At 40.5% G+C, this 21,410-nt stretch overlaps 1 protein-coding gene across 3 annotated transcripts in view; it reads left to right on the forward strand.

Moving 5' to 3' along the window:
* The window catches only part of NPAS2 (neuronal PAS domain protein 2), a 90,055-nt gene that overhangs the window by 41,072 nt on the left and 27,573 nt on the right, over positions 1-21,410 (forward strand). For all 3 annotated transcript variants that reach the window (XM_048494275.1, XM_048494277.1, XM_048494276.1), the window contains exons 3-9: positions 1,853-2,001; positions 4,306-4,397; positions 6,883-6,972; positions 10,101-10,221; positions 11,615-11,728; positions 17,667-17,785; positions 20,017-20,099. In XM_048494275.1, coding sequence (XP_048350232.1) covers positions 1,853-2,001; positions 4,306-4,397; positions 6,883-6,972; positions 10,101-10,221; positions 11,615-11,728; positions 17,667-17,785; positions 20,017-20,099 — 768 coding nt within the window. The remainder of the gene's footprint in view (positions 1-1,852; positions 2,002-4,305; positions 4,398-6,882; positions 6,973-10,100; positions 10,222-11,614; positions 11,729-17,666; positions 17,786-20,016; positions 20,100-21,410) is intronic.

The raw sequence follows: 21,410 nt of genomic DNA on the forward strand, positions 1-21,410 counted from the left end.
TGCTACAATGCTTATCCCCAATGTCAGATAATTTATGAACAAATTCAAGAGCACCAATCCTAATATTAATCGTTGTGGGACACCACTGCTTACAGCCCTCCATTGCAACCAATCAATGAGGCCATGTTCTGCTCATTCTTCAGTGCTTTTCAGTTGACATGAAAGGCAGTTGGGAAACGCAGTAGCCTCCAATCCCATTTTCTATATTATCTTCCTGGCACTTTTCTGTTTGAGTGAAGAAAGTGGGGGAAAATGAACAGTTCACAGCCCCTACCTCTCCTAGGAAATACTCATAGATTTGAGCTCTGGTTCAAGGCTAAGAAGCACACAGTTGCCATTTTGTTCATGTTCATGTGAACGGACATGCACAAACCAATAGAAATTGAACTTTTAATATAAGGTTCATGATTTTTCAGAAGGCAGTTGCAGAGAACAGTCCAAAAACTTGCACACATGACTTTTTTACTTTCCCTTTCTGCAATTGCTTCTACAGACCGTACCTAACTGAAAAACAACTGTTGGAGTTAGGCACAAGTGTTGTTGAAATGACAAGTGAACTAGGAGCTGTTTTCCTTTAAGCATAAAACAAATACTCCCCAAAATACAGTGGAACCTTGGTTTTCATTGGTAATCCATCCAAAAAGAATCGATGAAAACTGAAACCGATGAAAACCAAGGCAAACTTTTCCATAGGAATCAATGTAAATCCAATTAATCCATTCTAGGCACTCCAAAAAACATACCAAAAACACATTTTTTGTGAATAAACATAGTGTTTAATGCTGAAAACAGTAACAAACAATAACACTAGGACCAGCTTCAGAGCCAGTGGACCAATGACGCACCAGAAAGCTGTCCAAAGAGGTCTGTTTCTGATGCCTCTTTAAGATTTGTCTGAAATGGGGCAAGACATTGTCATTAAACAAGTTGCAGACACGGCCTGCAACAGCGTTGTCTGGGTGGTTTTTCTCCACAAACCCCTGCACCTTACTGCAAATCGATGAAAACCAAGGCAAATCGATGAAAACCGAGACAAAATTTTCAATGAAAAAATCAATGAAAACCGAAACCGATGAAAACTGAAGGCAATGAAAACCGAGGTTCCACTGTAAAGGGATATTTTTCTCAGCTGAAATCATGGAATAGAAACAATAGGATGTTTTTTAAAGTCACGGGAGTTTGGGTAAAAGGTTTGTGAAGACTGCTGGTGAGAGTGAAACTTCAAAAAAAATTAAAATAGTTTTTATTGAATAGTAAAAAGTTTTGAAAAGTTACATCATAAGATGTTGATACAGGTAGGTAAATAGAGTCACTACTACAAGATAAATTAAGATGTTGACTTCCAATATTTCTACCAAGAACAACAGAAAAAATTGCTGCAGCTACCAAGGTATATAAAACAAGTATTAATCATGTTAATGAACTAGGTACTACTCCAAAGTGCCTTAATCGAAAATATCCTAGTACAAGGAACTTCAAAAATCAGTGTGCCTGTGCACCTCTGGATTGCAACCAGAGACATGCTTTACTGGAAAACAAACAAAAAGAAAACAATATGTTGGCCAAGTCACTGTGGAAATAATATTAAACTCATTAAACAGTGAATTCTGTGCTGTTATTTCTTAGCTCAGTTCTCTTTCCCCGTGTGATGTTTTCTTTCATAATTTATAAGGGAAGAAATTAGAGTGGGTAAGAGGAGAAAGAATGACATTTTGAAATTTTGCTCCAATTCCAAATTTTAGTCTTCAGATTTTGATGTGAAAAGCCACATTTCTTAACAATACTCCAGAAGAATGCTGATTATAAATGACTGCATTTCATACATCTGTATTCATTTTCCTCTTCTTTACAGGGCTTCACGTAACAAGTCTGAAAAGAAAAGGCGTGACCAGTTCAATATTCTCATCAAGGAACTTAGCTCGATGCTTCCAGGAAATACCCGTAAAATGGACAAAACAACTGTGCTTGAAAAAGTCATCAGCTTTCTCCAGAAACACAATGGTAATAAAATAAAACAGGGGCTTCCTTACATTTCTTAGAGCTTGAAACTTAGCACCTGTTAATTTACTATATATACAACAGAAGAAATGGCAGCCATGTTTTAAATGAATGGAATTTAAAATACCAATAACTTGGCCAGCATGATAAGCTGAAGAGTTTTAGCTCGTTTCAGATTTGGGACTCACTGAAGTGGTCAGTAATCTGTCTGTATGACTTCTTCAGTATTAAACGTTTCTCTAGCCATTCTTGAGCTTTTTGGATGAAGGGTAGAATAAAAATTCAGTAGGCTGATATCGAGAGAAGGCAGTGGAAGAGGAATGGTGTGTGTGTTCAACACTGTAATGCATTACAGGCTTCACATATCCTTAAACTTCACATACCGTATATACTCGTGTATAAGTCGACCCGCATATAAGTCGAGGCACCTAATTTTACCACAAAAAACTGGGAAAACTTATTGACTCGCATATAAGTCGAGGGTGGGAAATGCAGCACCAATTGAGGCATCAGTAGGTTAAATGTTTTTGAATATTTATTTCAAAGAAAAACAGTAAACTGGCTCTTTAAGTGGAAAGTGGGCTTCCGGTGGGGTTTCCGGTGGGGCAAGACGCTCCGTAAGCAGCGGAGCGTCGAAGTTTTGCAGTTTCTTTTCAATTCCTCGAAACTGGGCTCGAAATTGGAGGGCTTCTAAGTTCAAGTTCGCGGGCTTAGAAGAGACAGTGGCTGCGGGCTTGGGAGAGCCAGAGACGGTGAGAGAGAGACGGTGAGAGAGAGCCTTCTCCATTCTCCATTCTCCATTCTCCAAGCTTGGGAGGGCGCGCTGCACAAAGCCGTGGGTCATCGCAGCCAGCCAGGAGGCGCGGGAGTTTGAAACTTGAAGAGCAGCAAGCTCGGTAACGTCTCAACCCTCCCCCCCCCCCGTAACTACGGCCCTTACCAACGCCACTGACACTCTTCAACTCAAGTGATTAGGCTTAGCTTCCCGGTTCCCCATCCCCAGGCAAGGAAGGCTGTGCAAAAAAACTGCTGCGGCTGGCTGCTTTCCCTCGATGTAGTGTGGATGTTTTGTGTTTTATGTTTTTGTGTTGTGTTTTCCTGCTTCTTTAAACATGCTACGTGGAGCAAGGAGTTTTTATAGTCGGCAAGTCTTAATGCAGATTACAGCTTCTACTCTAGAGCTGTGGCTATGCTAAACTCCGCTGCTTCATATTGATGTATTTGGGGCTGTGTAGGGATGGGTGGAGGAAGGGGAAAGTGAGGATGATGTATGAGTCTGAAATTGTGTGCATCGAGGAATGCTGCTGTAAATTTCGTTGTGCGTGCCCAATGACAATAAAATGCTTATGCTTATGCTTATTAAAAGAGGGTCAACAAGAACAATATGGTATCAACAATAACTTTAAAAGTACAAAAACCTTAGCTCAACCAGCAACCAAGCTAAAACACAAGAGTTAAAATCCTCCCAAACTGGATTCCTCATCATCATCTGTATGTCCAAATGTAATCCAACTTAGATTTTAAGAGGGATATTATCAGAAATGAAAAATCTACTATTAGCTTCCATTGTAAACAATGGGGGATGGGGCATCCCCTTTGGGGGTCAATAACTTTGGATCCCCTGACCCAAACTTCACCAAACCTGGCTGGTATCATAAAGAGGCTCTCCTGATGAGACCAGCCAGGTTTGGTGAAGTTTGGTTCAGAGGGTCCAAAGTTATGGACCCTCAAAAGGGTAGCCCCATCTACTAATAGCTCCCATTGAAAACAATGGGGAATGGGGGCACCTCCTTTGGGGGTCCATAACTTTGGACCCCCTGAACCAAACTTTACCAAACTTGGCTGGTATCATCAGGAGAGTCTTCTGAGGGTACCCTGAAATATTGGTGCCTCTAGCATAAAAACTGCACCCCCTGCTGGCCGGCAAAGTAAAAACACACACAAAAATTTAATGACCCGCATATAAGTTGAGGGGATCTTTTTCAGCATTAAAAATGTGCTGAAAAATTCAACTTATACATGAGTATATATGGTATCTTTAAACTATGGTAACACTGTTTGGGACAGAATTTTGCACCCAGTTCTTTGCCTCAAAGAAGAGAAGTGATTTTATCTTTCCATTGCCTATTGCATTACTATGTTAAAGTTATCTGTGAAGAATTCTTACGAAGTCAAATTCTGATTTTAATATAAAATCAGTTGAAGATGTTAAGGTGAGTCTTCAGAGGGTGTCGGGGGGTGTTTTTCGTAGCTAATCTGCATTGTATGTTGTCTACATATAAATAAAGAATATTTTTACTTGTTTAGAATTCTCATCACAGGCAGAGATCTGTGAAGCCCAGCAGGAGTGGAAGCCTTCCTTTCTCAGTAATGAAGAATTCACCCAGCTGATGTTAGAGGTGAAGCAAAACAATTTTTGCAAACTTCTGAATTTTTCCAAAAGAAATAGTGGCTGTAAGCAGGATAATTTTAGCTTGCAACAGAAGAGGTAGAGGGACCTCTTTAGAATAAAGACTGGAAACCTCTGCTAATTGCATAGGATCATATGCTTGTTTCCTAACATAAAGGCTAAGAAGGTAAATAAGTAAATATGCTCAAGTCAGCCCAGCTGCAATATTTATTTTTTTAAACTAATTTAGAACGCAGGTAGCATATAAAGCATGTGCCCTGCTAATAGCATATAGAACATTATAACATCTGTTTTCGTTTTTGTGTTCTGATGTCAAAGCACTCTTGGTATCAACACTAAACATTCAGACTTCGAAAAATCTGCACCATGATAATTAAATGTCTGTGTACTTCATGGTCTGATACAGGATTGCTTTGGAAGGCAAGAAACACAACATATAGCATAGTCAACTATTAGTTACCAAAATGCTACCATGTTAGATCAGCAAATTAAATGAATTGTCCTACCAGTAAACTGGAGTGCTTTGACAATTTAAGCGGCTGAAGTTAACAGTCCATTTGTTTAATATTCTACATGAAAAAAATACCAGTTGTTGCTATTTAGTCACTTTTTGATGTTAGTGCTTCTAGTGAATGTTGTGTTGGCTTGTCCTGAAGTACAAGTTGCTAGTGAAACTGACTTTTTGTGAGGATGTTTGTGTATTTTTGAATGGATAGACAGGGCTTTGTTTACGATCTCTTCTGATATTACAGTAGAAATTATTTGGGCAGCTGTTGCTATTTTTCCTTCTCTATTTTGTGGCTTGATAGCTCCATGGCTTTTACACTTTTTAAAAAAAAGATGGCTTTTTTCCCACTGGGTATTTTATTTCAGTCTGGATGGGTTCAATATTTTTATCTCACAATTTAATCTAGATTTTATGTAAGCCACTTCGTAAATTTCTATGGAATGAGAATACATGGTAATTTATTTCTCCTAAATGCATAAATAAATTGAATCATCTTGAATTAAGATTGTATATCTTTTTAATGGTTTCTTTCATGATGATTGTTTGCTAACTTTCCTTTGGCAATTGTATGACAAGTAGAAGTTCAGCAGGTGATTTTTTCCCCCTCCATGTTGTATCTGTGGCATTCAGAGGGCTTCTCCTGGTGAATTTCTGCTTGATTTGTACTTGTTACTAGCATCCATTCCTGTTTTGTGGAGTAATCAATGTAGAAAAGTATCTCAACCATGTTACACAAACTGTTTGCAAACAGATGCAAAAATTAGAATGTTTGAATATATTGATTCTTCTACAAAATCTTGATGATAGTCCATCTACAAAATCTATAATGAATTCAAAGTAAGTTATTTATTCACACAAATCTCCTTGGCTGCCTCTTGTTCTGCAATAATAAAATGTGTTAAAAGTCCAACAGCCCATCCAAGGGGCCGGGTGTTTGGCCAAGGTACAGTACTTGCACTGGGATGCAACCCCCAAAGAGGCTTCCCGATGACATGGGGAGGCTTAAAATGCCTAATAGCCCTCCCCGCCCCATTTTTGGTGGTGCAAGTCAGTCGTCTTGGCCACCGGCACAACGAGGTAAATGGCTGGGAGGGTGCCAATTAAAGTTGGCTCCTGCCCCATACCGCCCTGGACTGCCTCCACTGCATCAGTGGCAATGGTGCAGGGACACTGATGCATTGTCCTGTACTGCATTCCAGCCCTAGGGAGGACAGTGGCCACCACACACCAGTGGATTCGTTCCTCTGCCAGGGCAAGTGCCCCAGGGAAGGCAAATTCACCAGTGTGGCCATGCACCACTTCTACCAGTGGATTCCCCACCCCACCCCCCGAGGCCACAAATGTGACATATTTCCTATTGTCTAATGCTAATTCTTAGCATCATAAAAACAAGCAGGCAAGTTGTTCATGTTGATTTTGTTTTATTATTTTATTTACTTCATTTACATATGCCTTTCTTTCCAATGGGGACTCAAAGTGGCTTACAACATTCTCCTTGTTTTTGTTTTGTCCTCAATAACTCTGTGAAGTAGGTTATGCTGAGAATGTGTGACTGGCCCAAGGCCATCCACCTAACTTCCGTGGTAGAAGAGAGTCAAACCTGGAAGCTTAGAGGCATGTAAAAAGAAGCCATTAGTAATAATGTTTACATTTGGTGTAAGTGTGACCCACTACCCAGTATGTTTTTCCAGTATTTTTGGTTGTGGGAGACTTTGAGATTACAAAGGAAGAGAATTAAATCCAACTTTTAGGGGAGAGAAAAATTATCTCAATGGATTTCAGTAGAGCTATACAGTTTAAAAAATAATATGAATAATAAAATGTCCTTAAGCTTATTTTGCTTTGAAATTACTGGGTATCTGAAAGACACTTCTGAGGATTTTCTAATAATTAGGAATATTTAAATGTATTTTGAATGACCACTTATAGCCATTTATACTTGTATTTTCTTTTCTTCCATCACTAGGCATTAGATGGTTTTGTTATTGGTGTTACCACTGATGGAATCATCATCTATGTTTCTGACAATATCACACCTCTTCTTGGGCATCTGCCTGTGAGTAAACTGTTTTTCAGCCTAGATACACTGAGTGTGTTACTGTCTCTGGTTCTGGTTCAGGCTGCAGGCTATGAGCCTGTTCCTCACACAAAAAGACAATGACCACCATTACTGCTGGTAGCAGGAAAAATATCTCTCATGTACACAGAGGGAGAGCTACCACTCAGTCCTAAGCACCAGTAGCTCGTGCATTGCTGTTGTGGCATCATTAATATCCTGTTCTCTAATGGCAGAAGGAAATGCCAAAAAAGAATACACAGAGTTGCCATATACTGAATTAGAGCACTGCAAGGTCCTCTGATCTGCCTCAGACAGTGTCCTGTTGCTTCCCCCACTTTATCTGGTTCCTCCTCAAATTAGTCTGAGCATGCCTCGTTGGAGCTTATGAAAGTTGTTTTTAGGGCCAGAAAACCCATACTTTCCCACCCACACAGCAGTCATCTAAGTTTTACTGGACACTTTCCCAAAATTGCTGCAAAGCAGGCTTGACAAATATCAGAGAAATCTGGGAATCCCTGAACCATGATGTTGTGGGGAAGCAGGGGGAAAAAACCTACTTCCCAATAGCATTGAACTCATATGTAACTGGCCTGCCTATTTATCTGTTTGTTTATGTAGTACTTTATAATCCTGCCCTTCATTCAAGGAGCTTTGGGTGGTTGGTATACTCATTTTCCCCTCTTCTATTTCATCTTTATCACAAACCTGTGAGGTAAATTATCCTGAAAGACAGTTACCGTGCCAAGATTATTCAGCAAGCTTCATGGTAGAATGGGAATTTGAACCTCAGTCTCTCAGATCCTAGTCCAGCTTCATAATCACTACCTATGCTGGCTGGCAACACTGCCCACACCCACCAATTATGGAACAGTATGCCAGCAATGCTCCCACATAGGTTTGCCAACCTCCACGTGATAACTGGAAGATCTCTTGGGATTACAACTGATCTCCAGGGAACAGAAATACACACCCTGGAGAAAATGAATGCTTGGAGGCTGGACTCTATGGCATTATACCCTATCTAATCCCCTCCCCAAACCTTCCCTCCTTAGGCATTACCTGCAAAACTCCAAATATTTTCTAGCCTGGAGATGGCAACCTGACTCCCATATCAGACCTAAATGAAAGCAGCGTTCCAATGCATACCAATGTTGGCACACCAACCTGACAGCACCCACACATGCTGTGATGTTACGATGGCGTGACATCGCACCAAAGTTACATGCACCTGTACAGTCTGTTGTTAGCAATACGCTACAATGATGCTTGTTCTTTTTCTTGGCTGTTTGTACAAGGTGGTCCCTTTTTTGTGCAAAGTGTCTTTTCTCCAAGGCTCTAAATACAGACATGGTTCTTGGTTTTTGGTTCTTGGTTTAGTAGACTTTATTAAGGCACATAAGTCCAGACCATCAGGGCAAAGCCAGTCTTACCATATACACCAGGGAGGTGTAGCCCCATATCATGCACCATGTCATTATGGTTGGCGTTTATATAGTACTTGGATAAAGAAAGGTAAAGGTAATCCCTAGTGCTAGTACTGGGTCATTACTGACCCACATGGTGATATCACATCACAATGCTTGCTAGGCAAACTATGTTTACAGGGTGGTTTGCCATTACCTTCTCCAGTCATCTTTACCACCCAGTAAGTTGGGTACTGATTTTACCAATCTTGGAAGGATGGAAATGTGGGTCAACCTTGAGCCAGCCACCTGAAACTGACTTCTGTCGGAATTGAACTCTGGTCATGAATAGAACTTTGACTGTAGTACTGCAGCTTACCGTTCTGCAGACTTGGTGCTATCATAAGCTGCAAAGTGTTGATACAGCAATGAGTTTTTATTGACTAACTTTTTTATTATTACTAAGTTTGCATGACAGCAGTATTTGCAGTCACTGCTGTTTTATTCTAATATTGGCTGATGTTTTGTATTGCTTTGTAGCTGATATAATAAAAAGATGATGATGCCATAGAAAATGACATAAATATTAAAAGTGGCCTTAAATTCGTCATCTCTTATTTACAGAAACTATCTGATGAAGAAAGCTTTGACTCATGAAGATTTATATCTTGGGAAATTGTGTTGGTCTTTAAAGTGCCACTAGAATTTTGTTCTTCGACTACAGGCTAACCTGGCTATCCACCTAAATAGGAACTGAAGTGCTTCATGCCCAATGATATTTTCTAGGCTATATTTTCTCTCTGTAATCCTGGTGCTCTCTAAAAGTTAATCCTATAGAGAGATGGACACACGTGACTGGAATTTAATATGATGTGATGTTAGGTCCCAGGAACTTAGTCCAATAATCAGACTCTGGTTCTTGGTTTAGTAGTCTTTATTAAGGTATGTAAGTCCAGACCATCAGGGCAAAGCCAGTTTTATCAGACACTCATTCAGGTTAAACATTTATCCCCTCGAAATTCCCCCACCCATATTCTCAGAGCAGCACATCTGCTAATGGTTGAATCCATTTGTACCCAGCACCAAGGTTATGCTATCAGCAGCTGATAATGATGTGAAGCTGCCTGGCTGCTAGCCCAGGACTCAGATAATAATTCTTTCCCATGGTACCAGCAAGTCAGGGGACCCCTAGTTGTCTAAATGTTACAAGCAGCCATAAATTCAGACCAAGCCAGCAATGGATACATACATCAAAAGCGTAAAGCGTATGGGGCCCAGGCATACCAGGCACAACCCTGACATGTGAGGACTCTCAGACAGAAAATAAAATTGGGAATCCATCTATGCATATGAGGGACACCCCTAGGACTCTTTAGATCAGTGGTTCTCAACCTTCCTAATGCCGTAACCCTTTAATACAGTTCCTCATGTTGTGGTGACCCGCAACCCTAACATTTATCCATTTTACAGATGGAGAACACTGATGCAAAGAGTGTTAGGCGACCCCTGTGAAAGGTTTGTTCAGCCCCCAAAAGGGGTCCCGACCCCCAGGTTGAGAACCACTGCTTTAGATCCTGGCATTGAAAATAGTGTTGAAATCAGACTCATGGAATTGCATACACACTACTAATACAACTTTATAATTGTTTTACTCATCTAAGCAAGGTTGTGAAGAATATGATATTTTTGTAATTCTTTTTTTCTCTTTTTGGTCTCTTACAGTCTGAAGTAGTGGATAAGAATTTGCTAAATTTCCTTCCAGAACAAGAACATTCAGACATTTGTAAAATATTATCCTCTCATATGCTTATGGTGGATTCTGCCTCATCAAATTACTTAAAATGTGAGTGTTAATTCCCATGAAAATCATTAGGTTCTTACAGGCCAATCCAGAGGGCTGTGGTGGCCGGGGACAGCTGCCTTCAGAGGCTTCCAAGCATCGTGGGGAGGCAAAAACCAGGAAACCCCCGGCCACCTGAAACCCCTGAAGGCAAAATGGAGGCCTGTTCTGGGATGCATTACTGGCTTGAAAGCTACCACTGGGAACCCCCCTAGCTGCACCAGCGGCCACGTTTAGGCCAGCACAGCTCTTCAGGTGGCAGAACTTTCTGGGTAGGGCGCCATGGAGCTCTGCCTCCCTGTTTGCCCTTCCCCTCAGTGTGAGTACTACTTATGCCAGCAGCATGGGCAAATGTGCCAGTGTGGCCCCACACCAGTTCCTAAAGCTGCTCCTGCCCCTGCATCTGGATTACGCTGCCCAGCTATCTTTGCATATGTTTCGCCTATGAACATATTTCCTATATATTGGTTTCAGGCTTAGGCAAAAATTTGTACTACAAATTATTCTTCTGCACAGTTTTAAATGTATGTTGATTTTACTTTTTAAAAGACTATTTGCAGCAATATGGCTAATACTTTGGTGAATCTTTAGGGATAATTTGGGAAATTGTAGCTGTGCACTATACATATTTAAATGGAAAAATAATTTTGAATCATATATCACTCATCTTTCAAAACGCATGAGAATCTGTAGAGCATTTAAGGATTTGTTTTAAAATCACATTTTACTAGTATGTTACATGAAAAGGTAGTCACAAGAGATGAAATTAAGAAATCACAGTAACAGGAGACATAACCCATTTTATTCACAGCTGACTTGTTCTAATCAATGATATATAAAATTTAAATAATTTTATATGCTTGAAAAATGGAAGGGATGATGAAACTTGAGATTTGGTTTTCATGTTGCATTGCTGTATGTTATGTTGAGCTAGTTTAATTTATCTCATGGAGCAGAATCAGTTAAATCTGCTCATTGGCTTGTATCGATGCAGTTCTGAAGACTTAAGAGAACTTTGGAGCAATGATTTTGGCTGCTTTTCCCCTTCTGCTGGAGACACCCCGCCCCCCACTTTGCACCAAGGGGTCCCAAGGGGCTTCTGGCCACTAGGAACAAAAGTTCACGTGGTTCAGTGGGCGACAGCAGGAAGGGAAAGTGGGAATGTTCTGTTCTGTGAAGCCCAGTCCTCTCTGTTAAAAGATCTTGTTGGGTACAAACTATCAGTTTTAAAAGGACACATGAGGAATATCTATTTGTAGATCTGAGCAGCCTGTCTCTAGCAAACTGTAGACCTCTGGGGCCACATACATTTAATACCATTTGATTGACTATATGATTTTTCAGTTTGTTTAATTTGGAAATAATATTCATTTTGTTTTTTTCTTTACATTTCCAGCTGACAATGATTTAGAATTTTTCTGCCATTTTCTAAGAGGAAGTCTAAACCAAAAGGAATTTCCAACGTATGAATATATAAAATGTGTAGGGAACTTTCTGTCTTACAGTCATGGTAAGGTCCAGATGCTTTATTAATATAACCAGTAAAGGGTGCTCTATTAATATAACCAATGACAAAATCCATGTAAAATGTGGTTATTTTAAGGATAAAGCATTTTCAGTGTTAAGGAGGTTTGGAGTGTCTTGGCAATGTGAACAGAAAGGGTTTTAAAAGCAAAATGTAACAACTAGACTGCAATCCTGTGCATACAACTGGAAGTCCCGCTTATAGTGCAGTCCCTCTCCCACCCCATCCCCTGCTGTGAATTGCTGTGTTAGTTTGGTTTTACCTACATCTGAGGTAACATCTGTGGTAACATGGTTGTGATTGGACTGTACTGCTGTCATTCTAAGTTTGTTAAGTTTCAAACGACACATTACATCTACTGTATGATCACAACAGGAATTTTTAGCCATGTAGGAGCTGTGAGTTCTTTGTGGAAACTCAATTTGGAATGTTTGCAGGGGCCTGTTCTTATCTACAACATTTTGTACTTGGAAAAATGCAGAACTTCTCCTTTTAGCTTGTACTGTGATTATGGAATGTGATAGCCGGTAATATGCCTGTGACATTTCTGCAATTTCATGTATTATCATTAGTGATGAACACATAGTTTGTTCATCACATTCTTGGACCATTTGTTGTTTTTGATTTTGAAAAATTTCTTGGATGATCACACATTCTGCAGCTGCTGTGTAGAATACTTAATCAGTTGTTTCTTTTTCTAACATCCGAAAGCAGCAAAGCTGATAATCTACAGCAATGACCTGCCATTTTATTAACCTTCTGCTTCGGTTTTTAAAATTACATTTTTGGAAGTCCTTCAGTCCCTCTCACAGCAAAGCTTTTCTTCAGCTATACTACTATTGCAATACTCTCTTTTGCTATTTCATACTGTTGTCAAAAAGAATGTAATAACATATAGGCTAAGATGTGAGATGATTTCTCGCCTTTGATTTATTGGCAGAACAGTCATTAGAATTGAGTTCCATGAAGATTAGAGGAGAGTTTTCTGAATTAACATATTTAGAATAACATTTTACTGTATTGGTAGAAAGTTTTCTCTTTATGTGTATTTTATTTCTGCTATGCAATATCCTTTCTCGTTTTGGGGGAGTCAATGATCACCTCCACCAAAACTGGGTTGCAGAGTAACATAGTAAAATTTTGGTTTGGCATAGTTAATGGTTGTTTTCCATTCATGATCTACTGTAATGTTTGACAATGCAATTCAAAGAACATTTTCCAGGGAGTAAGCTCCATTGAATAGAGCTAAGTAGGATTCTGAGAAGACCTGCTTACAGTGGTGGAGCTACAAGGGGAAGGGGGTATGCCGTGCACTGGGCGCACACCTGGGGGCGGAAAATTGCTCCAGGCCCCTCCACCTTCCCCGCACGGCACCCACTTGCAGCGCCCCCCACCCCGCCCCCTTCCCACACTTACCTTAGTTCCTTTCCTTTTCCTAGAACTTTTTCAGGCTGAAAAAAAGGCCTGTTCACAGTACAGGCTAAAAACGGCCTGAGGAACTACAGTTCCCAGGAGACCTTGGGGCTCACAAGCATAGTTCCAATCAGGCTGCTTTTAAGCCTGAACTGTGAACAGGCCTTCTTTTCAGCCTGAAAAAGTTCTAGGAAAAGGAAAGGAACTAAGGTAAGTGTGGGAAGGGGGGAAGGGAGAGTGCCACGGGGGGGACATGGGGGGCAGAAAATATAGACTGTGCACCGGGCGCACTTTGGCCCAGCTACGCCTCTGCCTGCTTAAGAATGCTCTTTGAATGGAATCAGACTTCAAAGGAAATATACAATATGAAAATGCTGTATTAGAACTCACCAAACAAAATTACATGTCCCCCTAGTTTAAAGAGGCTTCGGTTTCCTCAATCACTAATAGCACTAATCACTACTTCTCTGTTCTTAATGTATTTATAACACAATAACTTTATACCAATATCAATTTTCACTTAAACTATTTGTTTATCTGTTCAGATATGTGACCTTCACCATCCAATATGCTTAACGGCTCGTTCTGTTGATATGTGATGGGGTTCATACATAACTTTTCTTCCCTTTTCCCCTTACATTAAGATTTGCACTTGAAAAACTCATACTATAATTCACACCAAGTCTTGGCTTGTTTCCCGCCTTCCCCTATAGGATTTCCTGGTGCTTTTTCTATCAGACAGACTCAGTTGTGACTCATGAAAGCTCATGTTGAAATAAATGTTGTTAGTCTTTAAAGTGTCACTGGACATATTTTTTTGCACTTATAAAGACAGTTATAAAATAGCAGCTTATGGTGCGAGAAGGATAGTTAGTCCTTTTTTCCACTTTTGCCTTTTGTTTTTGCCTGATACACCTGTCCATTTCCTACAAAAAGGATTGTCTCAATCCAGCTGTAGTACCAAACAACTATTAACTGCTGGTGGCTCCATGCATCCAAAGATTCATTCAGTCAATTCACTGGGTCTAGGATAAACACAGGGGTGGTTTCTGCACAGCACACTAATAAAGTGTGTAACACATTAATTAACCTGGTTTCCCCTGTTTGCTTCTCACTGGAGGTTTCACTTCTCCAGAAAGTGATCGCAAACAGTCCGGGTTGCCGTGGCTTCTTTGGTTTCTCTAGGAGGATTGCTAGTTTAGCTATTTTTTAAAAAACCCAGGTTAAGGGAAATATAAGGGACTGAACTGTTTTAAATATAGTGGGCAGAATTCTTCCTCAAAATGGGAAAAATAGCTTCCCCAGCCCCTTATATTTGGGCTGTGCAGAAGCCATCTGTGAGGTGAATACAGACAGGTATCCCAGATGCTCCTTTGTATTGGCAAGGCATGCATAAAGTGTTCGCAGATCCAAGTGAGTATATCTGTTTTCCTGGTAATAGACATGAGTCTGTATTCATTGTCCTCAGAGTCATATAAAAGTAAAAAAATGATCCAAGATAATTTAAAAAGACAACTCATTTATCCTAAGGGACATGGAAAAAGAGACAAACTACATGGTAAGTTTTTAAATAAATTGGATCCAGACTTGATTTACTTTAACCACAGCTACACAGCAGCTGCAGCGAATGTCATCCAAAATGCAGTATAGGGGAGGAGGTGGAGTTCTTACTTTCCCCCCATGCCATCCGTCTGCAATACCAAACTTCTACAGATAACTCTGTGGCAGGGCTGTTTCGGTTTGGCATTTTAGAGCTGAATTGGGCTCCAATGAGTGTAAAAATTACATTCCACCCAGCTGCAATGTGGCTGCAGGGAAAGCTAGTCTGGTCCAGTGAACTTGAATCTGGATTCTGCTACAGAACCTTAGCGCCACTGTAGAAAGTTGTGGAACATGTTCTTTTTAAAAAAAACACAAACAAACCCTGCTTATCTTTCATATAGGGCTTAGTTCACTGAATGAAAATGCAACTTTGGAACCCTGAATGCTTCGTTGTAGCTTTACAGGGCAGGGCAAGAGGGGTTACATAGAACAAACTGTCTTTCAGGAAATAGTCTTAATCATGATTAAGCATGATTTTAAAAAGACTGTGATGTAGAGAAGAACGACTAATATGAAAGCAAACTTGATTTAGATTTAGGTTAAATCCAGAAAGCTGTAAAGCTGCAAAATTGATACTCTTCAGTTGAAGTGATGCTAGGAATGGAATATTCCTGTTAGGACTGTATTGTCTTAGAAATACGCACAAAATCAAGATCAGAATATCTGCTATGGAAAGTAGAAGAAGAATTTGGATTTATGCTCCGCCTTTTTCTCTTGTAAGGAGTCCCAAAGCAGCTTACAAACTCCTTCCCTTCCTCTCTGCACAACAGACATCTTGTGAGGTAGGTGGGGCTGAAAGAGTTCTGAGAGAACTGCGACTAGCCCAAGGTCACCCAGCAGGCTTCAAGTGTTAGGAGCGGGGAAACAAATGCAGTTCACCAGATTGGACTCTGCCGCTCATGTGGAGGAGTGGGGAATCAAACTCGGTTGTCCAAATTAGAGTCCACCTCTCTTAACCACTACACTAAACTGGCTTAAAATTCAGTTATTCCTTTATTTTTCTGACTTCTAGCTGAGAAAATCAACAGCTGCATGGGTGTTACCATGATTCCAAGTGTGGTATTTTTACCCCTGCTCTTTTAACTATTTGTAAAGATGAGAATTACATTCAGGTTTTTTGTTTCAACTTTTTTTTTTACTTCATATGCCTGAATAAAAAGCTTTCTATGCAGCAATACAGAAATAAAATACATCATTTTTATACTTCCACTTTATTATTACTTGGATTTTTTCCAGCTGTTTTCTGGAATTTACTCCAGGGAGCAGCACTTCAAAAGTTGCTGGAATTGACCCAAATAGGTCATGCACAGTGTTATAAAACAAACAAACCCCCACCTCTCTGCCTATTCTAGAAAGGACAGTTCTACAGTATGCAGATCTTCACTGATCTCACATAAATTGATTATCTCAAACCCATAAATCATGATGAAAATAAATTTATTTGATTCCTCTGACACTAAATTTATTGATGTGGGCTGACTTTTTATGCTCTTTAAATGCCCCTGTGCAAAGATCCTCTGGGTATTGGAGAAAGGTTACATGTGCAAAACAGTTTGGTAATACATGTATGGAAATGGGTGCAATGGCTTTGCCAGGCCAAACATGTATCTGCTTCTTATTACAGGCGCAATGCTTAGAGCAGATCTCTTGTGTATAAATTTCTTTCTGGATCGATCCTGCTTTCTTCATATTCTGATAATAAATAGCAGATAAGCTTGCTAAAACAGATACTGATTTCAATGGGCAAGAAAAAGTAATACAATTTCGACATGGAGATTTTTAAAAAAAAGTCTTGTAGAAGTTTCTTTCTTCCTTCAAATTCTGCTTCAGTTTAAGTCTAACAACTGGTTATGCAGCAGAATTTTGTGGTGTCGTTTTTCTTAAACTGAGTTTTCATATGGCAGATAAGAGGTTGCATGTTTCAGTGTTCCCCTGAGAGAAAAAAAACATCCTTGCATTCCCTTCATGAAGAAAATGAGCACATATGAAAGAAGGGTTCTAATATGAGTGGCAAGGACCAAGAAAAAATGTTATATTATTCTGCTGCATGTTGCAACTTTTCCTTATGATCTATCTATCATCTATCATTTATCTATCTAAACATACTTTAGGTCGAAGCAGCTGATTTTTCATAACAGCTTCCTCTCTTTTAAAAATTCTGCCCCGGGAAAAATAAATAAATCATAAGCTTGGAAATAATAGCTGTCACTTGTCATTGGCGCTGTAGCTGTGTATTATAAAAATAAGGCAGGATTCCTATTAACACAACCATCACTGTTATTGGTGAACAACAGCAGCATAGCTTTAAGAAGTTTGTAGGAGCCAGTCTAAGGTACAGCTATATTCCACTCCCCAAAAACGAATGCTAATTCCTTCTTCTGTGAGGGCAAAATGAGATATGGCAGTTGCAGACATTTGTCTTCAAATGCAGGTCATACTGAGCAGCTATAAATGGTGTGAAGGATTTTCAAGCGGAACAGCAGCAGGCGAGAGGAGGAGGTGACCTCTATCTGCTGCTTCTCTTCCCCCCCACAAAAGGTTCTTCTTCCTAGCTATTTTTCTCACAACTGGGCTTTCAGATATGAAATAAGCCTAACTGGGTAGTGGTGGTTATGGTGAAGAACTACCTGGAATAGTCAGTACCTCATCCCACTTGCTGCAAATTATGTTTCAACACTCTTTCATCTATTTACATCTGTTCAGCAGAAACCTGAAGACATGGGTCTGGCACCATGCCATCCAGTTGTTCCATGGGTTAACAAAAATGATCTAGACCTAGAATAGATGCACTGTTGCAGGAAGATTTTTGAAATTTGAAAGCATGTTCAGACTTATTTCTGAGCAGTATTTATTGTTTGTGCTTTTTAAATAAGCAAAGAAACTAAAGTCTTGTAATTTTCTCATCCAGTGCCTATATCCACTTGTAATGGTTTTGATGGGGCTGTTTCAAGAGGTTACAGAACACCAGTAGGAAAACATGTCTGCTTTGTCGCTACTGTCCGGCTGGCAACACCTCAACTTTTAAAGGTAAGTGTGTACAAGTCTTGGAATGTGTTAAATATCAGCAGTAATATTATTTTTTCAATTGTTTTCCTCCTGTTTATGGAACTGTACAATGGGAAGGGTGTAGGTACTAGACTTCAGAACATTTGATGTGTTGCAATGACTAAATATAATGTTAATAATTTTAGAGGAGGCAAATACTGAACACTTGTGGAGAATAGCAATATGCAGCTGAAGGATCAATGAGGTAATGCAGATCATTTGCAGACCCAGTGGCAAGGGAGGGTGGAAGGGAGGGTATGGGATGTTGGAGTACACCATCATACACACAGGTTTGGAAGAATAGGCCACAGTTTTATGGGACACAAACTTCAGGAGCATGTGGAGCAGCATGAAGGTGAACCCAACAACTGGTGATCTACCTGCCACCAGATGTAACCCCATCCTGCCTGCAGAGGGATCCATGGAGTGGCAAGCCCCAGAATCCCCTGTGGGCACAAGCCACTGCATGGTACCCTTGCCACGTAGTGATGAGAGCCAGCCAACCGCCATTGAGCTGGGCATGCTGTTGTGTGGCTCCACCCACAAGACACTATTAGAGAGTCCCCCAAATGGGAGGTATGCTCACAGGCATAGCCTCCCCCCACAAATGGATCAATCCCAGTGCTCAGTCTACCACTCAAGCTGTTAACAGAATGCCAGTGACAAATGAACTACCCAAAAACATAATCCATAATAATCAGATTCTAAGGGTGGGTGGGTGGGTGGGTGGGTGGAAGAGCAGGAGGCTGAATGAGGGAAAGGTCTTTTTTCCTAGACAACTCGGTAGGAGAGGGGTGGGACAGGACGGACCCACACCACAACACACAATCAAATCCAGCCCCAAACTCTGTCCCTTCCCCTGGCCCACCCACAGATGTGCCAGCTGCCAGCCTGGGCTGCAGGAGCTCCATCTTCTCCCCAGACAAGCACTGCCAGCTCATAGCAAGCAGGAACAGCTTCCCTCTAACTGCTCCTGGCCCTGGTCCACAAACATGGTCCCCAGGGCCAATTCTTTTTGCTACTACCTGCAAACACTATCACAACTATATTAACACAGTTATTGTTATGAATGTATCTTCTACATGGGTTCCCCCACAACCTTGTGAACCATGATCAATGTTAGAGAGCATTGCAGTACACTGGTTTTTTCGGGGGAGCTAGTTGTTATTGCATCAGGTAAGTTTGACATCTATCCAAAATATTTGCATACAGAAACAGGAGTGACTTGATATTATCAGACTGCATCTCCTATTTGCACAAGCATTCTGATAATCTTCATGGGTTGCCAAAGGCCAGCATATACAAAAGCTTCTTCAAAGAGCCTCCCTTAGGCTGTGTGATACCCCCGCCTCAGCTATGATATTTAGTACCATGGGAATTGCCATTGTTATCGTGGGTTGGATCCAGCCAGCTTTTTGCTCAAACTTACAGCCCCATCCCACACAACTTTGTCCATGCAGATGCCCGGCGTGGCCTTCTTGGGTGGTCAAATGAGCCCCCTACCTATTTTCTCCAGAGAAAATACAGGTTGGTTCCAGCCTATTGAGTCTGTCAATTTCCTGGAACATCTGTTGGAGGCGCTGACAATGGTGATCCATATGCTAAGTAAGTACTTACAAACATGACTCCCGGAACGGGCTTCAGTGAAGCAGTGGAGCAGTTTTCAGAGGCATTTTTCTAACAAATGTACAATGGTCACCAGTGTTTGCAAATGCTGTGTGTGCCTGTGAGTAAAGTGCTGCCAAGTTGCAGCTGAATGGTGGCGATCCTAGCAAGGGCCTTTCAAGGCAAGTGGTTTGCCATCGCCTTCCCCTGCAGAGTCTTTCTATATGATCTTTCATCCAAGTACCAACCCTGCTTAGCTTCTGAGAGCTGACAATATTGGACTCATGCTGCCTTCCCATACCTACAAATGCTGTATTTAAAAAAAAACCATACCTACAAATGCTGTATTTAAAAAAAAACCACCCAAATCCTGTCTACAAAATTACATTTAAGGTACAAATTCTCTTTTTATCAGTAATGGTTAGCATCACATCAGTAATGGTTAGCACCACAAAACTACATATGGAGTTTATTGAGTGCTGTCTAATAGATGGATGTTTCTTTTAAATATTCTGTTGTATCCCTCTTATCTGAAGTGCACTGATATTTAACAAAAAACAGATGACGCAGGGCTGTGCTCTCAGTAACAGAATTTAATTCTTATACAGGAAATGTATGTTGCTGAAGAACCTTTAGAGGAATTTACTTCGAGACACAGTTTGGAGTGGAAATTTTTGTTTCTGGATCATAGGTTAGTAAAAATAATGCTAATGTACTTGATGCTTTTTGTTTGCTCTTTGAGCCAATGTTTGCAAAGTTTTGCTCAGCTGGGTGGCCAGCTGATGTGTGTCACTGCAATAGCTCAGATACAACTCATATGGAAATTTTATGCTAATTTTTTCTAGTACATTCTCTTACATTTCTAATATTTATGTGTAAACTAATGGCTGAGCAGCTAGAAAAAACACATTCAGCTCTTGTTCTTAGAAAAAATAATCCAAATATTTAATTTAGAAGACAACTGTACATTGTCTTGTCAAGTATATGTTAGCAAGAAAGGTCTAACTGGGGAATCAGTGTGTTAAGGAAGACCTGAACACCTCCGTTTCTGCCTACTGATTTTCTCTTGCAAATATGTTTATATTATAAGGCAAACACAGGCTGGGAGTTTCCACTGGAATCAATTGCCCAGCATTGTAGTTAAGAACATAACATAGCAGTGGTGGGATTCAAATAATTTAACAACCGGTTCCGTTGGTGGGATTTATATATTTTAACAAGCAGTTGTTTACAAGAGGCATTTTAACAACCGGTTCTACCAAAGTGGTGCGAACCTGCTAAATCCCACCACTTCATAAGAGCCCTGCTGGATCAGACCAGTGGTCCAGCGAGTCTAGCATCCTGTCTCACACAATGGCCAACCAGATCCCCTGGAGGTCCAACAAAAGGGCATAGACGCCAAGGTCTTTCCCTGACGTTGCCTCCTGGCACTGATATTCAGAGATTTACCGTCTCTGAACATGGAAGTTCCTTTAGTTACCTTGGTTGTCACTAATAGACCTCTCCTTTATGAATCCGTCTAATCCCTTTTTAAAGATGACTATGCCCGTGGCCATCACTACATCCTCTGGTAGTGAATTCCACATTTTTAATCACCTCCTGGGTAAATCAGCATTTATTTTTGTCCATCTTGAATCTATTGCCCATCAGCTTCATTGGATGCCTTCAATTTTGGGAGAGAGAGTAAAAGTTATCTTAATTAACTTTCTCCACCCAGTATATATTTTTAAAATCTCGATCATGTTCCTCCTTAGTTGTCTCTTGTCTAAACCAAACAGTCCTAGACTCTTCCGCCTTTCCTCATAGGGAAGCTGCTCCCATCCCCTAATCATCTCAGTTGCTCTCTTCTGTAATTTTTCCAGCTCTGTGCCTGCCATTTTGTGTGCTGCAGCAGATTTGCCGTGAAGTTTCCTCGTGGAGGTTTCCTCTCAGCTCAACTGTGTGAGATTTCGCTGTAAAAAGTAGATGAATAAAGTGCACGAGTCATTTTATATTTTTTTTG

The sequence above is a fragment of the Sphaerodactylus townsendi genome, linkage group LG04, assembly GCF_021028975.2.
Source record: "Sphaerodactylus townsendi isolate TG3544 linkage group LG04, MPM_Stown_v2.3, whole genome shotgun sequence".
Classification (NCBI taxonomy): domain Eukaryota; kingdom Metazoa; phylum Chordata; class Lepidosauria; order Squamata; family Sphaerodactylidae; genus Sphaerodactylus; species Sphaerodactylus townsendi.